The 16,682-nt window shown below is 43.0% G+C and overlaps 1 protein-coding gene across 1 annotated transcript; it reads right to left on the bottom strand.

Annotated features, from left to right (window-relative positions):
* Positions 1 to 2,908: 2,908 nt before the first annotated feature.
* sypl2a (synaptophysin-like 2a) lies at positions 2,909 to 15,908 on the bottom strand. Its single transcript, XM_080548330.1, has 6 exons — positions 15,730 to 15,908; positions 15,473 to 15,547; positions 6,805 to 6,920; positions 6,184 to 6,376; positions 5,316 to 5,486; positions 2,909 to 5,183 (listed from the first exon to the last, which is right to left on the bottom strand). Exons 1-6 carry the CDS (start codon positions 15,742 to 15,744, stop codon positions 5,058 to 5,060), a joined length of 696 nt encoding a protein of 231 aa, XP_080404456.1. The 5' UTR covers positions 15,745 to 15,908; the 3' UTR covers positions 2,909 to 5,057.
* Between the last annotated feature and the right edge of the window lie 774 nt (positions 15,909 to 16,682).

Raw genomic sequence — 16,682 nt, 5'->3', positions numbered from 1 at the left:
CTTACGTCATATCTCGCGCGCTCTCGATTGGTACCTTGCGTGCGCGCTCACGGAACGCCCTCACGCACAATGTACAGTGGAGGAGCGAAGGAAGGGGGGTCCCGGGGGGAGGGTTGGGTTAGGGGGTTTATGAACAAGACAAGAGACAGGACCGTGTTGAGTTATGACTTATTATATGAAATATTCAAACACATCAGAGGCTTGGAAACACTCATGTCAGTTTGGAAAGCAGGCATGGATGGGACCTTTCCATGGGAGTTGACCTCCACTTCACCCTAATGTGACTAGACCAAAGTGCCTGAGGTTTCCAACCATGACAGTGTGAACAACCCAACCCAAAGCTTACCCCCCCCCCCCCCCCCTTAACACAGAGCCATGTCCTGGTAATTGACTGTTACCGTGTAAACTGGGGTTAAGGCATAGCATTCAATATTTGACCTGTGGCAGACCTAGTAGTCATGGTACTGATAAATAAGGGTGTGTAAATGGGGTGAATGAAACACAGGTATTTCTGATTTCCAGTCTGTCCCGTGGCCCCCCAACCGCCCCTCAGGTAGGCGATGGGCATTTACATTTGCATTGATTTTTCACTTTGTCCCGTTCCCCCCCCCCCTACCCCAACACTCCCCAACTGTCCCATCCTCATTTTCCAGCATTGCACTGATGTGTGTAAACGAGGTATATCATGGGTAAATCCTGGTAAGACAAGGCCTGTGTAAACGGGTGTCAGGCAAAAAAATACCGGGGCATCTTTTGTGGCATTTTATCACTATCGCTGTGGGACTAGGGCTTTAGTGCGAACTGCCCAGGGAGCCATGTTTTACCACCAATTCATACCACCAATCGGAGCAGCGGTGCCGATGGCGATGGGAGGTTTGTAGCTTTGTTGACCCCAATGTCTGCTGCTTGACCTTGTTCTTATGAACCACCATTTTTTGACATTTTAAGGATGGAAGCAACCTGACACTCACTGTATCCCTCTGCCAGTAAAGTCAGAATTGAACTTTTCTTTTCAACTCTTTTGGTATGGTCAATAGTTATTTTTTTGATTCCAATTACTTTTGGTGTTTGCCATCCTAAATACGATTTGGGTTATGGCTAGTAGAATGAGGTGACTGCCTTACATGTAGAGATGCTGATTTAAGAATGTTTTATAATAATAATAATAACAAAAATAATACATTAGATTTATATAGTGCTTTTCTAGACACTCAAAGACGTTTTGGAGTGGTCTCTTAATTTCTTCCAGAGCTGTATATTCTAATGTCACCCCTAACTGCGGCTGACCCTGTGCTTTGACCTCTCTGAGTGACCCTGTGCTGTGACCTCTGTGTGACCCTGTTCTCTGACCTCTCTGTCTGACCCTGTGCTGTGACCTCTGTGTGACCCTGTTCTGTGACCTCTCTGAGGATGTGCGTATGAGGTGTGTGTGTGTGCCATCTATCTATTGTCTTTTCTGTCATGGTGGAATCCTAACTCCAGATCTGTGCACGTAACCCATTTGCGTAAGTCTTTCATTACTGACAACAGGGAATTTGCTTGATGATTTGAATAACGTCCACCAATTGTCTTAATGATTTGAGTGACGTCCACTCATACAATCTTACAGGATTTTTAAAGATCCTTGTCATAAGGCAAATATAAATCCTTAAAGACCTGTGAGCCTAAATGGATTTTGATGCTTTGTGTTAATAGCCCGATGGCACCAATTTAGAACAGTATGAATAGCCAAGTCAGCAATGCAGGAGCTATTATCATGCTAGTAGTGTCCTAGTCATTTGGTGGGAAAAGGACTTATTACACATTGGGCCTCCTAGACAGATAACAGCAATCTTCAATAGAGTCTCCATTAAATGTGTGATTCCAGGATTTACATGTTTGGGAAACAGCGCATAGACTCTTGAGGGCAGGCACGTAAACAGAGGAGTCAACCAGTGCCTGAGTTGAGTGCTGTTTCCCATCCTGAAAGTTCCCTGGAATTAGAGTCTGGGTCCATGGATGGCAGGTCATTCTTGCAGGGATGTCCTGGTTGGTTATGGGATTGCCCATAACCAACCAGTAATTAGAACCCTGATTGTCACTAGTAGTTCTTCTGGTCTGAGGAGGCTGCTTCATTCCCAGGGATCTGTGTGTTCAGGAATGTTTTACCTTACTCTTTACACAACAGGTGTGAAACCATGCAAAGAACAAATTCTGAATTCCAAATTGACCCCTAGCACCTGCTCTCTAAGAGCTACATCTCAGATCACAGGATTGGATAGATTTAAGCAATAGCTCTATCTTGCCCTATTGCAGGCTAGGTGAATCTCTCCTAAACTGCACTCTCAGACCTGTGTGTTCACTGAATTAGTCGAGGCTGGCCTGGGAGAAGGTAAGGACTCGGGATAGAAATGTAACTGGGCCACATACGTGAGGTAACACTCGCCACACACACAAACATTGTTGCGAACTGCTCATAAATCGTATGTGTTTGCATAGGTGTGGCTGTACTGATTTTATGTACTTTAAGAAGGTCCATAACAGCAACAGATTTATTTTCCCCATCCCTGGTTTACATGCTTTACCGATGACAGAACCACTGGGTTTCTCTAGTTGCAACTGTCTCACACATTTCATTAAAATACCGGTAACCAACTAATTACCAAGCCATTGTTTTGTGGAATAATAACCTCTTTGTGTAGGACGGACTGGAGTTGAGCTTCAGTAAGGAGAACTTGAAAGATCACATACCGGTAATTATCAGCCACCCAAACAAATCAGCACCACCTAGTGGGTAAAAGCTGAACTGTAGCTGGTGAAGGGAAATACCATAATTCAAAGTGTATGGAAATCATGCTCCCAGCCATATACAATGAAATGCTGCCATCTAGTGACTGAACTGAGCAGTGAAGAGACAACCCACAGCAGGTGCAGCTCTCTCCAGTTTTAATGCTTGTCAATACAGAAGATACAGACACACTGTCATTTTCTTTCGCACAAACAAGGCACAAAATACAAAAGAAAGGCACATGACAGAAGACCCGTCAAAAAAACAAATAATACCCCCACACGTCTGATTTCTATCCAACATAAGATCACCCCCCCCGACACACACACACACTCATAATGGCACAATTGATCTAACTTACAGTTTCCTTTGACTACTGATGTTGACTGCTAGCCCTGCTTTTGTAAACCACTACAGAGGCCAAGGCGATACAGACAGACAGCTGCATGGATAGCACAATGTGATGTCCCTCTTAAAAAGGCACAGGACGTCATTGACATTAATACACTTTTAAATGTAAATGTAGTGCAAGGCAAAAGCCTTAAATCAACAGGTTCCATTCACTTTTCCATAGAGAGGGACCAACTTCATGTTGTCTGCATACAGTATGACCTTTAAATGTATGGAAATCATTGGCAAAATTAAACACAGTAGTAAGTGAAATAAAACAAGCATTAAGAATCAGGAAATACAGCAGGATCATTCATTATGGCACTTATTTTTACCATTTGTTGCTTGCGTTATTCATCATTCTATGATGATCAAGCCTGTAGCTTACACAGTGGTATGACAATTCAACAACAAAAAGTCAAAGACAACCATGAAGGCATTAACATCAATTGGGGAGAGAGCAACTGCACAATAACAAGATATTTTCCTTTGAGAAACACACACAGAAGCCTAAAATTGGCTTTTTAAAATATTTTAATTGACCAATTAATGTCAGTAAAAAAAAAACTGTATAAATAATGACATCAAAAGTTGCCTTTTCTCGTTTAAACAAACATTTTGAGGAGAGTAGTCAAAAATAGAGGGAACTTAGTATTTAGTTAGTTTGAAACTCACATCTCTACATAAGAAGACTTGAAAATGTTTGGCTTCATTTTAGTAATTTCCACAAACAAGCTGAACAACTAACTGCAGATACTTGAGTAAACATACAAAAACCAGTCTTGGATACAGGCACTGATGGCTCAAATGTCTATGGCAGTTGCTAGCGTTGCATTAGCTTAAACCTCCAGCAAAAAAAAATCACTTGTGGCATCTTTAAATTGGTGTAATTTTACCTAGGCTTGTTACCTGAGGTACTGCAATACATGGGTGTAAATAACCAAGGCATTTCTCATACGAAAAACAAAATAACAGCAAGCCATATCTCACACTTCGAACGTGCTGAATATCAGGAGCGATTGTGTGTTCAAGTAGCCATCACAACTCAAGACGAGTTTAGTGCACCAAAGCAATGGGTTTTCAGATTAACATGACACAGAAACGGAACATCCATGGTCTGTTTTAAAACATGTGGCCGTGGAATATAGTGGAGTTGCTGAAATGCAAGTTGTTAGAATTGTTTGTTTTCGGTTTTAATTTTATTTAGATTTTTTTTTTGCAACGTAGAGCAGGGGCTTTCATCTTTATCATGAACTCTTGCCCTTTAGCGGACTCATGTGAAAGCGAGTGAAACCTAATTCATGGGAAAGGCACCTAGATTTACTGTATGTTAACGCTGAAACACTAAACCTACCCTTTATGACTGATGTTATTAGAACAAAGCTGACAACGGTATTCCTGTTAGGTCATATGGGGGTCATGTGATTGAAAGCACCTGCTCGAGAGGAAGCAACCACATGCCATTTTGGATCTCACAGGCACCCAGTTTCTTATCAAAGTGTTCAACTCAAGCCACAATTAATGACAACTGACTACATTTTATGTAGTGTAAAGGCACTTAGTTTGGAATGGCACTTCAAGTAGAGATAAGAGTCTATTTTTTTTTTAAAGGCACAAGATCTATATCTGGAAAATGGGGTAGAATTGATTGCAGCTAACATGTCAATCACATGAATTGACCAATTAAGTGCTGATGAGAGAGAGAGAGATAAAAACCAGGACTAACTGGTCACACACTAGAGTAACTTGAGCTGAACCCCCGTCATTGAAAAAGGGGCCTGTGTGGGATATGGGATTAAAAAGCTTTGTTTTCCTAATAGGGTGACATGAAAACCAGTGTCAGCCTCAAGCTAATTTGCAATTGGCTTGGGGCAATGGGGGAGGAGCCTCCAGGATCCAATTAGGGGCCGGATACTCCACCCTCCTCCATTGTGGCTGGTGGGTTGGGATCCTTGTGGAAGGGAGTCTCCTTGAAGATGAACCAACAGTTACCAGCCCACAGGATGAGGTTCAGAAATCCGAAAATCTGGACATGGAGGGGAAAGTACATAGTAAAACACAATGTTTTTAAGTGGTCAGCCGTGTTACCTACCAATTACGGATTGTGCCTTTAAGAGGAGTGCTGTATAGATACAAGGCATTGTCTAGACCTACGTACCACAGAGGCATTGAGGCGGCCCATGGAGGGGAAGTCCCCGGGTTTGCAGGTGTCGATGCCGGTGCAAATGTGGGTTGGGTCGGTGGCCCACTTCACGTCAGTTAGGCCTTTACCCCAGGCAGAGGAGGACACCAGCCACAGGAAGGCAAAGGCTCCAGTCACCAGCAGGTCCTGGGGGACACAGAAGACAGCGGCTATCATCTGGAATGCTAGAGAAGACTGGCTAGACTTGACCTGTGGAAGGTGTGCATTGCATGAACCAGAAGTAAGTACTAGTGTTGCTATAAGAGAGATTAAGATCACTAAAGCTGAGCCAGACATGTACTCACTGAACACCATGTAGTGGCTATTTGTCAACAAAGAGAGTTTCAAACAAAATTAAACTTACAAAAAAAGGATTCAGATCCGGTGACTGGGAAGGCCACTGAAGAACACTGAACTCATTGTCATGTTCATGAAACCAGTTTGAGACGACTTTCACTTTGTGACATGGTGCATCATCATGCTGGAAGCAGCCATTAGTAGATGGGTTCATTGTGGCCATGAAGGGATGCACAGTCAGCAACAATACTGAAATAGGCTGTGGCATTCTAGCCATGATTGATTGGTATTAACAGGCCCAAAGTGTGCAAAGAAAACATCCCCCACACCATTACACCACCTGGATGAATAAGAAGGTGTATAGGTGTCCATAATAAAGTGTTCAGTTAGTGTATTTACAGTCTTAATGAGCCATACAACCTGCCACCTGCTGGCATCTCAGGTTATGGAGGTTAACAAATCCACTCCAATACTGTAATGTACAAAATGCAACAGCGTGCACAACACAATGACATCAACCGTACTAGAGCATCAAAGTCAGACTCACTACGATGGGTCCCTTGGTGGTCTCGCGGTAGACGTGCTGGTAACCCAGGTAGAGCACCAGGGTGGCTGTGCAGTAGAGGAAGCCGAACACGCCCACACACACATAGAACTCGGCCGAGGAGGAGTAGTCACCCTGGAGGAAGGTGGATGGGGTGGTTTCGTTACACGTGGTCTTGAATGGGGTAGTCTGCAACCTGGACAGAGAGAGGGAAAGGCATAAGGGGGGGTGATGCTTTACTGCAGATCAATGTCATGTCAAACACATTGCAAACAGGCTTTGTATTCTCAGTTAACATTGCTCTGGAGATGTAAATGTTTTCTTCCTACACACACTTCCTACTGCTCCCTGTGTTTTGTTTTTGCATAGCTCGTCAAGGAGTGTCTGGTCAAGGCCTTGTTAATGTACTGTTAGGAGAAGATGCTGGGTTTGAGTGAGGAGAGTCCAAATACATATGTAACCTACTTTCTATGGCCTAATGCTTTCTTGTGAATCAAGAATTTATTAATTCAATTACCACTTTATAGGAACAATGGCAAAATGACAATAAGTAAGTGAAATAAAATGAAAGTAGAGTTACAGATAGATCCTGCGTGTATGGAGCAGCTTAGAGATCAGTCTTACCTGAAGGGGTAGCCAAACGTAGCCATTACGTCTTCACCTTTCCCTTCACATGTCACAACCAGGTGGCTGGCCCCTGAGTAGCCCCCCGTGGTGGCAAAGGCGAAGATGGTGAACACCTACAAAGAGAGGGAAGAGGTGAGCTTTAAAGGTTCTCTAGTAAGAGATGAGGGTCATTGACCTATTTGGCCAGCCAGAAGCAGTGCTGTACCAGGTAGGATCTATTCTCTTACCAGGTGGTGTCTACGAGGGCAGTGCATGCCTACCTTATCACTCCTATTAAGGAGTGCTACTGAGATGTCAACCGTTTTACGATTCTTGTTCAAGGTAGCAGTGACAGGTTAACTTCTTTCTCTTCTTCCTCCCTCTTAAGCACATTTAGTAATAGACAAAAACACAAACTCACTGCTATAATCTGAACGAGAGAGTGCTGTTTCCTCTGGCAGGATGTGGACCTGTTTGAAGTGGTCAGGTGTTCCTGATCCTGCACATTTTAAAGGCCTGTTTAAGTTATTAAGCAGGAAGGAGTGGTGACTTTGCAAAAAAAGCAACAACTTTAGCAGAACACCCTGCTGGGCCCAGGTTAGACAGGAAGAGGCCCCCAGTCTACATGACCCCGATCACATTCAGCACTGGGAATCGCTGACTAGGTAGAAAAGAGGGGACCTCAACCAAGCTGAAACCACTTCCTGCATTTCCTGAAAGTTAGTGGAGAGATAGAGAGAGAGATAAAGAGAGAGAGAGAGAGATAGAGATAGAGAATCAGCATGTTGTACACACAACACACGTGGTGCTCAAAAGCAGAGGAGGTCGTCTCCGGCATGGCTGAGGTTGCAGACACACAGAAAGACAGACAGACTCTCAGTCTCTCTTCTTTCCACTCTTTCACTTTCTCTCTTCCTCACATCAGTTTCCTCTTTCCATACAGGAAACTCCCTCCCTCCCTCCCGGCAAGCTTTGTTGACTGTACTGAGGACAGACTAACCAAGAGTGGACAAAGACACATCTCTGTAGCAGGGAGCGAGTGAGTGAATAAGAGAGAAAGAGAGATAGAGGCCATGATTTCATACAGCAGTCTTATGGGAAGAATGTCAACAAGGCAACGAGACGAAGACCCAGCTAGGGCCAAAGCGTCTGTGGAATAAACAGTAGGCCTACACTTTGAGGAGCAGAAAGCATTGTGATTATTTATTTATTGTGATTTATTTAACAGCTAGGCCTAGGCCATCTCTATGTGAGTCATCACTATGTAGAGCTCTGAAAAAAAATAAGAGACCACTCCAAATCTTTCTGAAATCAGCATCTCTACGTATGGCAGCCATTCCATTCCAGTGTCTGTTGAATTCCAACACAGGCACACCTCATTCTACTTACAGGGTCCCCACACCTTCTGAAACATCCAATTCAAGCACCTTTCAAGCACCTTTCAATGACTTTCAAGACTCAATTCCCTCAAATTCAAGGATCCAACAGGGCATAGTTTGAGACAGAAGTAAAACATTTTTGAATACATATTTTTTTTGAGAGAGAGAGGCGAATTCAACAACTTTTAAGACCTTGATTTCTTTTTGTCAAATTCACAAACTTTCAAGGATTTCAAGGACCCGTGGGAACCCTGTACTTAAAGAGGTACTGATTAAGTGATCACCTGAACCAAATCTTATTTAACAAGGAAACGTATAAAAACCACTGCTGTGGTCATCACTATCCTCTTGCAATAGGACCAGCTGGACGGCAAACACAGTGCTAGTAGTACCTCAAATTAGTCCTCAAAGTAATTGGAATGAAAAAATAACTATTGACCATGCCAAAAGAGTTGAAAAGGAATGTTCTGAGTGAGGAAAAGAAGGGTTCAATTCTGGCTTCACTGGCAGAGGAATACAGTGAGCGTCAGGTTGCTTCCATCCTTAAAATGTAGTTCGGTTCGTAAGAAGAAGGTCAAGCAGCAGACATTGGGGACGACAAGCTACAGACCAGCAGAGGGTGTAAACGAATCTCCACTGACCGGGATGACCGCCAACTCATTCGAATGTCACTCAACAACCATAGGATGACCTACAAAGAGAATGGCAAACGGCAGCTGGGGTGAAGTGCACGGTGAGGACTGTTCCCAGCAGGCTCCTAGGGGCAGGGCTGAAGTATGACCACCACCAGGCTCCTAGGGGCAGGGCTGAAGTCGTGCAAAGCTAGAAAAAATGCCTTTATCAAAGAGAAGCAAAGAATAGCCAGGTGAGGTTTGCAAAAGACCATAAGGATTGGACTACGGTCATCTTCTCTGATGAGTCAAATTTTCAGCTTTGCCCAACACCTGGTCGTCCAATGGTTAGACGGAGATCTGGAGAGGCCTTACAAGCCACAGTGTCTCGCACCCACTGTGAAATTTGAAGGAGGATCGGTGATGATCTGGGGGTGCTTCAGCAAGGTTGGAAGATCTGTCTTTGTAAAGGACATATGAATCAAGCCAGGTACAAGGTTGCTGCTTGAATATTTGCGCCAGGAGTGGCATAAAGTCACCCAACAGCAATGTGAAAGACTGGAGGAGAGCATGAAAATCAGGGTTATTCTACCAAATAGGCTATTGATTTCTGAACTCTTAAAACATTAGTAAAGTTAACATGAATTTGTTTTCTTTACATTATTCAAGGTCTGAAGTCTTTTTTTGTTATTTTGACCAGTTGTAATTTTTTGCAAATAAATGCTCTAAATGACGATATTTTTATTTGGAATTTGGGAGAAATATTGTCAGTAGTTTATAGACTAAAACAAAAATGTAGGCTACATTTTACTATAAATAGTAAACTCAGAGAAACTGATTATTTTGCAGTGGTCTCTTAATTGTTCCAGAGCTTTATGTAAATCTGCCCCGCATGCTCTCTCTTTCTATATCACTCCCTCTTTCATTCTGAAATCCCCTCAGTATAAAAGGGAAACTTGGAATCGGACACTTGTATTTCTGTAGTTCCGGAAGGCGTCTGTCTGTGGTACTCACATGGAAATAGACACTGTCTATTAGACAGCATAGGGTTAGGTGAGGGTGAACCCTCTTCAACTGTAATTATTTGAGTTGGATGAAGTTGCTGGACCCCCCCCTAAAAAAAACACCACAGCTGGTCAAGTGTTTGGGGTCAGCACTGGGCAATGTTTCAACAAATGGGAGCTCTTTCAAGGAGTTCCTTTTTCCAATGATGAGGCGTGCGGCACGTCCTGACTTCCTCCGCAGAATGGCCTTTGTCCTGTGTAACACCCACGTCAGCCAGAGCATGCTGCCACATGATCACAATCCACATATTATTTACATAACGTGCAGGCAGCCCAAACCATGACTTACCACAGCACTACAACAAATGTCCATGAACCTTTAATCAGACACATTGTTTTATTAACAGAAGAATGTTTAAAACACAAACTCCAAACAACATTCTAGAGTTGAAATATCATAAATACCACTGTTGTTAGTGGCCATAGGGCCACAATGAGTGAGACCTGTTTAAGAAGCTTCTACTACTAATGTCTACTGAACTCTGGGGGAGCTGGTTTCGTCTTTCAGGTGTCTGGCACTGCACTCTGAAACATTTCTCAGCTTTCATCTAGCCCCATCTGACCCCCACCCCACCCCACCCCAGGTCCAAGTCCAGACCACTCCAGAGCTCTCCCCAGACTCTGACCAACCTCTAAATAAACCTTCAAGCCTGGTCGGCAGTTTCCTGAGACATTCTTCCTGAATAAGTAACACGCCCAACCTCCCACTGGCCGACACACCTAGATCCACATAGCGTGGTAAGTTAGAGAGGGAGAGAACATGGGAGAGTGGGGAAATTAGAAGGCTTTTTTGTGGGCCTTCTTCTGTAAGCTTGCCTTTTCTAGCTTCTTGCCCACCAACTTGGATCACTTCACTTTATAGCAAATCAGGTTGATGCCAATAATAGAGTGTGACAGAAGTAGGCCTACAAAGGGAGCCAAGCCAGGTGAAGAGACCACAGCACTATTAGCTACTAATCACCTAGCTAGCCCACACATCAGATCAGCTGACAGCACGGCTAATGGGAAGACTACGCATGTCATAAAGATTGGCCTGTTGAAAGAGCTGATTCTCTGAGGCAACATTAGTCAGCAACTGAGATTAAGAATCCATAGTCAAGATTAAGAACATGTAGATTCCACCATCTATGATTAGCTGTAAAGTAACCTTGTTCCCCGACTATTGTGCAAGCAAAGCGCATACAACACTGGAATAACAACGACTGAAAACTGTCCTTGGTGGGAGTTAACATAGGCCTTGTGGATAAAATATTTATCATTACTTGATTTTAGCAAATCACACGTGGTGTGCAAGCATTAGGGAGAAGTTTCTAAGCCAAGTTTGTCATCTTCCGAGCATATTGCGCAGAAGTGTCTGACAACAAGATTAGGCTATGTGGAGTATGACTGCACTGTGACCAATCTGACTATGAGGCATACAGCGATAAATTCTATTCAACACAACAGACCCAAATGATCCAGGGAAATACCTTTGCCAGAGGCAGGGTGAGGGGGGTCGTCAGGTACGTTTGAGCCATAAGATACTGCTAAGCAATGAGCATGTGTACTCTTCATTTTCTGAGGTAAAATAATCCCTAATTGCTCATGGAATAACTGGCAACTATCAAACTGCGGTAGATAGCAGCCATGCTTCTGACAAAAACCAAGGTCTTCAAGAGCCTGAGGGTCACACATACACTCACTGAAATGTTGACACATTCAGAACAGGTCCGCTGAGCACAAAACAACAGCTAGCCCTATTTCAACTCTGTCTGTTTTACACCCCCTCATATAGACCATAACCAATGCAGCTGCATGAATGGTTTAACCCATGGATTACTGGTGTGTATTAAGTAACCTCTGCCTCCACTCCCTCACATGGACTGGCGCTCTGAGAATGCTGTGCTGCCGCGGCCAGCAGGATCTACAGTGCATTTCCTAGTAACTGGCCACTCCCCCTCGGGACAGGGAGGCATGTCGCTGGCAGAGCAAACAGAGAGAGGGAAGTCATAAAAGGGTCAACGTCTTCTAAACTGATGAGACATGAAGTATACACTGTTTTGTATATTGATACACACTACCCTATATGGAAATAACCTACACTCCTGGTCACCCTAAGTACACTACAAGCCCTAACCGTAAGTTTTAGAACACACTTCAGAACAGACATTTAAGCTGTTCAAGTCCAGTGAATGAGCTGAAATGGAAACATGGTAAGCTGTAAACTTGCCAGAGGTTAAAAAAGTTGAGGTTACCAAAAACTGAAAAATAATGTACATTTCAGAGTTAGAAAAATGTTTGCTTTTTCAGGGAACAAGTAATGGGTTAACAACAACTTACAGCTTTTCTGCAGCAATGGAAGTAAATTAAGCCTTCACAGTTGATGCAAACAATTCCTACAGGTGTCCCAACTTCTGTTGATTATTTACAAATCCTCTGTCTGTCATAATAGCGAGAAAAGGGCAATTAAAATAGGAAGACACACAGACCATTATAGCCCTTAAAAGTGTAGGGTTAGTCTTTCCTTTAGAGAATTTACAAAGAAAGCCAGGTTTCGACAGGTCGAGTGGCAGTAAGAAAGCCAATGTTAAAATGGCAAAATAAGAAAAAGAGGCTCGCCTGGGCCATGATGGGCAGTGGACTACTGAAGACTGGAAGAAGGTCTTATTATGGACAGATTAATACAAATTAGAAATCTTCAGTTCATCACGCAGGGTTTTGTACGCTGTTGAGTAGGTGAAAGGATGGTTCCTCAGAGTGTGACCAACTTGCACAGCGTGACTGGCACCCTGAACCAATGGGCCACCACAGCATTGTGCAGCACCATGCTAAAGCCTGGTCTACGCCTAGTTGGTCAGAGGTTCATCCTGCAGCAAGATAATGACCCAAAACATACCTCCAGGCTACGTCAGAACTACGTTAGAAGAAAAGATCAAGGCGGTAAGTTTCAAATCTTGGAAAGGCCAGCAAAGTCTCCGGACGAACTGGACAGACGGGTAAAACAAAGCAACCAAGAAGTGCAACACATTTGTGGGAACTTCTGCAACAGTGTTGGGAAGAACTTCCTGAACAATATTTGATTTCCATTACATAGGAAGAATGCCACGAGTGTGTTCAGCTGTTATATCTGCAAAAGGTAGCTACTTTGATGAGTCATAAATTGTGTTAAAAAGAACCAGCGTTTGGTCTATCCTTTAATTTCACTGAGACATTAAACTGCATAATTGCCAATAAAAACTGGAAAAATAGGTGTTCTAAAACACAGTAGTGTAGGTTATTTCAACAACAACAAAATTACGGCACATATTTCTGTCATGTCCTACGACATATCCTTTCCTGAAGGAGAGCTGGACTGTCTCCACCTGGACTCCAGCTGATCAGATAAGGCCATACTAGTTGTCCCAAAGGCCACTAGCTACTGAACACACCTTTAACACACAGACAATCAATAGTGAATCAAGTTAGTGAATCAAGCCATATGCAACTTAGGCCTACATGCAGAACACATACACAACAACATAGAGCCTAATACATGCATGTGTGTTAGGGATGCTCCGATTTATCGGCCACCGATTTAAATCGGCCGATTTCACTCCAAATGACTCGATCGGTGATCGGCAAAAATGGCCGATCGCAAAAACCGATTATTTTATTTTTTTATATTTTTTTTTTTCCCTGGGGAAGACAGATAACTGAACAGAAAACATAGGAGGACGTAACAGTATGTAAAACATGAAGGCCACGTTTATGATGTCTTTTATACAGCCATATCGACTGACTTGGGCTTCAGGCCCTAACTGGGTGATAGGCCAGACCTTTACTATGCCATAAAAATGGGTCTGCGTTTGCTTGGTGCCTAATGGATCAAAACGTTTGTCTAAAAAGCAAAAAATATGTAGGCTATCCAGTCAGTAGGCCTACAGTTATGTATTTAAAAAAAAATCGGTATCGGTATCGGTTGATCTTGAGGAAAAAAATCGGTGATCGGTATCGGCCCCAAAAATCCAGATCGGAGCATCCCTAATGTGTGTGCACACAGAGAGCGAGAGAGACAGTGGAACAGAAGCAGGGGTCCTCCACATGCCCTGAGCCAGCCACCCAGACGAGGCTGTTGGTTCATGAATCCAGGCTGTTTGTGTTGCACCAGCTGACATTCTTCACACTAGACAGGCTACGCCTCCAAAACTTTCACTTGGCCCACATCTCAGCCCGCCTTGAAATGTTACACTTTAGCTAATTAGCGACGGTACTCTCAGAGAGTCCTGTAATGTATTGGGCATCTCTCACTATCTGTTCAGGTCAAATCAAATAAGCGACATTCTTCGCGTCTGGGGCGTTGTTCGTGGCTCGTTTGACTTAACTAGGCCTCTAACTATCTCCTTTGATTTGGGTCGGAATCTGCAGACTGGTGATATGCTGGTTTATCAGAAGAGTACAGTAATGTTGTCAGACAGTTAGTGATCAAGTCCACTCACTGTGGATGATGGAAAGCTATCCTCTCACTAGCAATCTAAGCGTGTCTATATGCCTTTAAGTTTGACGTTGTGTTGAGGAGCAGTATACTGGTGGTGAAGGTTACAATGAGGTCAAACGCTAAGTTGCCTTGGTTACCACAACAGCGCAGCAGATAATAGCGAAATTATGCAACGGATGATCCATTCAGGGTATATACAGGAATCGGGAGGTTAATTTCAATACCTTTCTAAGACTTTTTAAAGACCTTGTCAATATTTTTCCAGACCTCACCGCCACTTCGAGCTGTAATCGTTGACATCAGTGACACCTTTAACCTAACAGTTTTAGTTTGCAACAGACTAGACCACTATCATACAAAACAATTTCTGGTTCATCTTTGTTTTTTAATAAAACTAATAAATTCACGAACTTTTACTAAAAGCTTTTAGGACTCAAACTCTTTGGACAGAGTCTAATTCAGAAAAATACCTACAAAATTCAAGACCTCAAAATCGTGATAAGACTTTTTAATACTTATTAAGGGTCTTGATTTTCCCAAAATGTATTTATCGACTTTTAATACTTTTCAAGACACCGCGGACACCCTGTCCATTTCTCTCCAACCCTAACCCTCTCAGTAGACACTAGTGTGTCAATAATAAAACTCATGTGACCGAGTGCATTGATGCAGATTGGTCTAAGTGTAGCTCCAGTCCAGAATACACTTAAGGCTACATGATGTCTATCTGGAATAAGGAACAACAAAGAATAAACAACTTTCTTTAAACACATTTACAACGGCACATTGAGGAAAAAAACGCTTTAACTTAAACAGCAACTTGATGCAAGTAAAGAAAAACACAAGAAGAGAAGAGTGAACAGAATGTCAGTGTCAGTGTGGACTTAGACCACCGCTGAAAAGGGTGTTGCCCGAGGAGAGCAGCTCATCATGTGCGAGCGTAAGGTGCTTGTTTTACACAAGGTTTCGAGGCGTCAGTAAACAAAATCAGCACATTAATGTACTTTTTTTCAAAAAACAAATGGCTAATTTAAGGCGACATTATAACCGGAATTCAAGCGAGATAGAACGGTTGCTGCACAACTGCTGTCGGCATTAGTCAAGTCAACAAATCAGCAACAGCTGGCTTAGAGAAATCAAGCGATCAGCAATCAGAGGTCAGAGAATTCACAATCTTACCCATTCTAGAAGCCGAATAAATCCCAATGGTTCTTTGAGCGGTCCCAGGTCCAGTTTGAATCCTGACAGCAGTTTCTGAAGTTAGAGGAAACATTGGTCTCATGGTAGTGGACTATGGTAGTTAAAACCAACAATTAAATAAATAAGCTATCAAGCAAAACTCTCTTCTATCGATACGAGTTAACGACGCTTGTTGGTCACCCTTGCTTGGCTATGCTAGCGGAGGCTAACAACGTTAGCTGGTGTGACAACCTTACCTGAATAAATTCCATGGCGTTCGACAGATTTCAACCGTCAATAACGGTTGCTAAACTTTATCCCCTAAATATATAAATCTTCTATCTTCTATCTTGGTCAATTAAATTATCCCGTTTACATTCATCTGAACGTAATGTTAAACGAGCTAAGCTAAAGAAAGTAACGCTACTTTGGGTTCGGGTTGTTAAACTGTCTGAACTATCTATCGTGTTCACGTGACACTCAACTTTCTCTTAAAGAGACAGGACGTGTTTATTTGAAATCTGAACCACCCACTGGTCATGAAATTCACTCACCTGACCCCATGGTCATTCTTGAGGCTCTTGTCTTATGACTCGTGTTTTGAAAATGTTGATATGGAGTTGAGTATACACTTTTTGTCTGGAATTATTTTATGCCATGATAAGAACAGCAATTTGTGGATCCATGGGTCTGTGGATGTGTCAAGTGAATGGTTTGATTAGCCTGCTGTGAACCGAGTTCTTGGGTTCAAAAGGTCTTGGTTTCCCCCAGGTTTACAGTAGTTTTTTTTTTTTTTTTTAAAGCTATTTTTTCTGAGTGGGGCAGTCCCACTCATATTTTTCATTTTTATTGACAGTACAGTATATATTATGACAGGAAGGATGGGTGAGAGAGAGAGGAGGGATGACATGCAGGATATGTCCCCGGCCGGAATCGAACCAGGGACCCTGCGGTTTCATGGTCAACGCTTAACCCGCTACGCCACCTAAGCGCCCCTACAGTACAGTATCTAGCTAGTCACGTTCACCTAAACATGATTAGGCCTAGCCTATATTATGTTTAGCTGAATCAGGTGTGCTACTAGGCTGAAATCAAGGCTCAACACCGTGGGAACCCAGGACAGTTGCTGAATCAGAGATGGTATATTTGGCTCAATACTGTATTAACAAAAGCCTATGTAGCTCCTACTTCCTAAAAACAAAAGAAAAAA

This window comes from Nansenia antarctica, assembly GCF_963989245.1.
Source record: "Nansenia antarctica genome assembly, chromosome: 18".
In the NCBI taxonomy this organism is placed as follows: domain Eukaryota; kingdom Metazoa; phylum Chordata; class Actinopteri; order Argentiniformes; family Microstomatidae; genus Nansenia; species Nansenia antarctica.
The sequence above is the reverse complement of the archived record's forward strand: the minus strand, read 5'-3'. Positions and strand labels throughout refer to the sequence as shown.

What these genes read in the sequence shown, in the direction of transcription:
- sypl2a (XM_080548330.1), bottom strand. An exon ending in CCACCAAGGGACCCATCGTA is followed by an intron (nt 5,487 to 6,183) that starts GTGAGTCTGACT and finishes TGTGTCCCCCAG; the next exon opens with GACCTGCTGGTGACTGGAGC. An exon ending in GCCGCCTCAATGCCTCTGTG is followed by an intron (nt 5,184 to 5,315) that starts GTACGTAGGTCT and finishes CTCCATGTCCAG; the next exon opens with ATTTTCGGATTTCTGAACCT.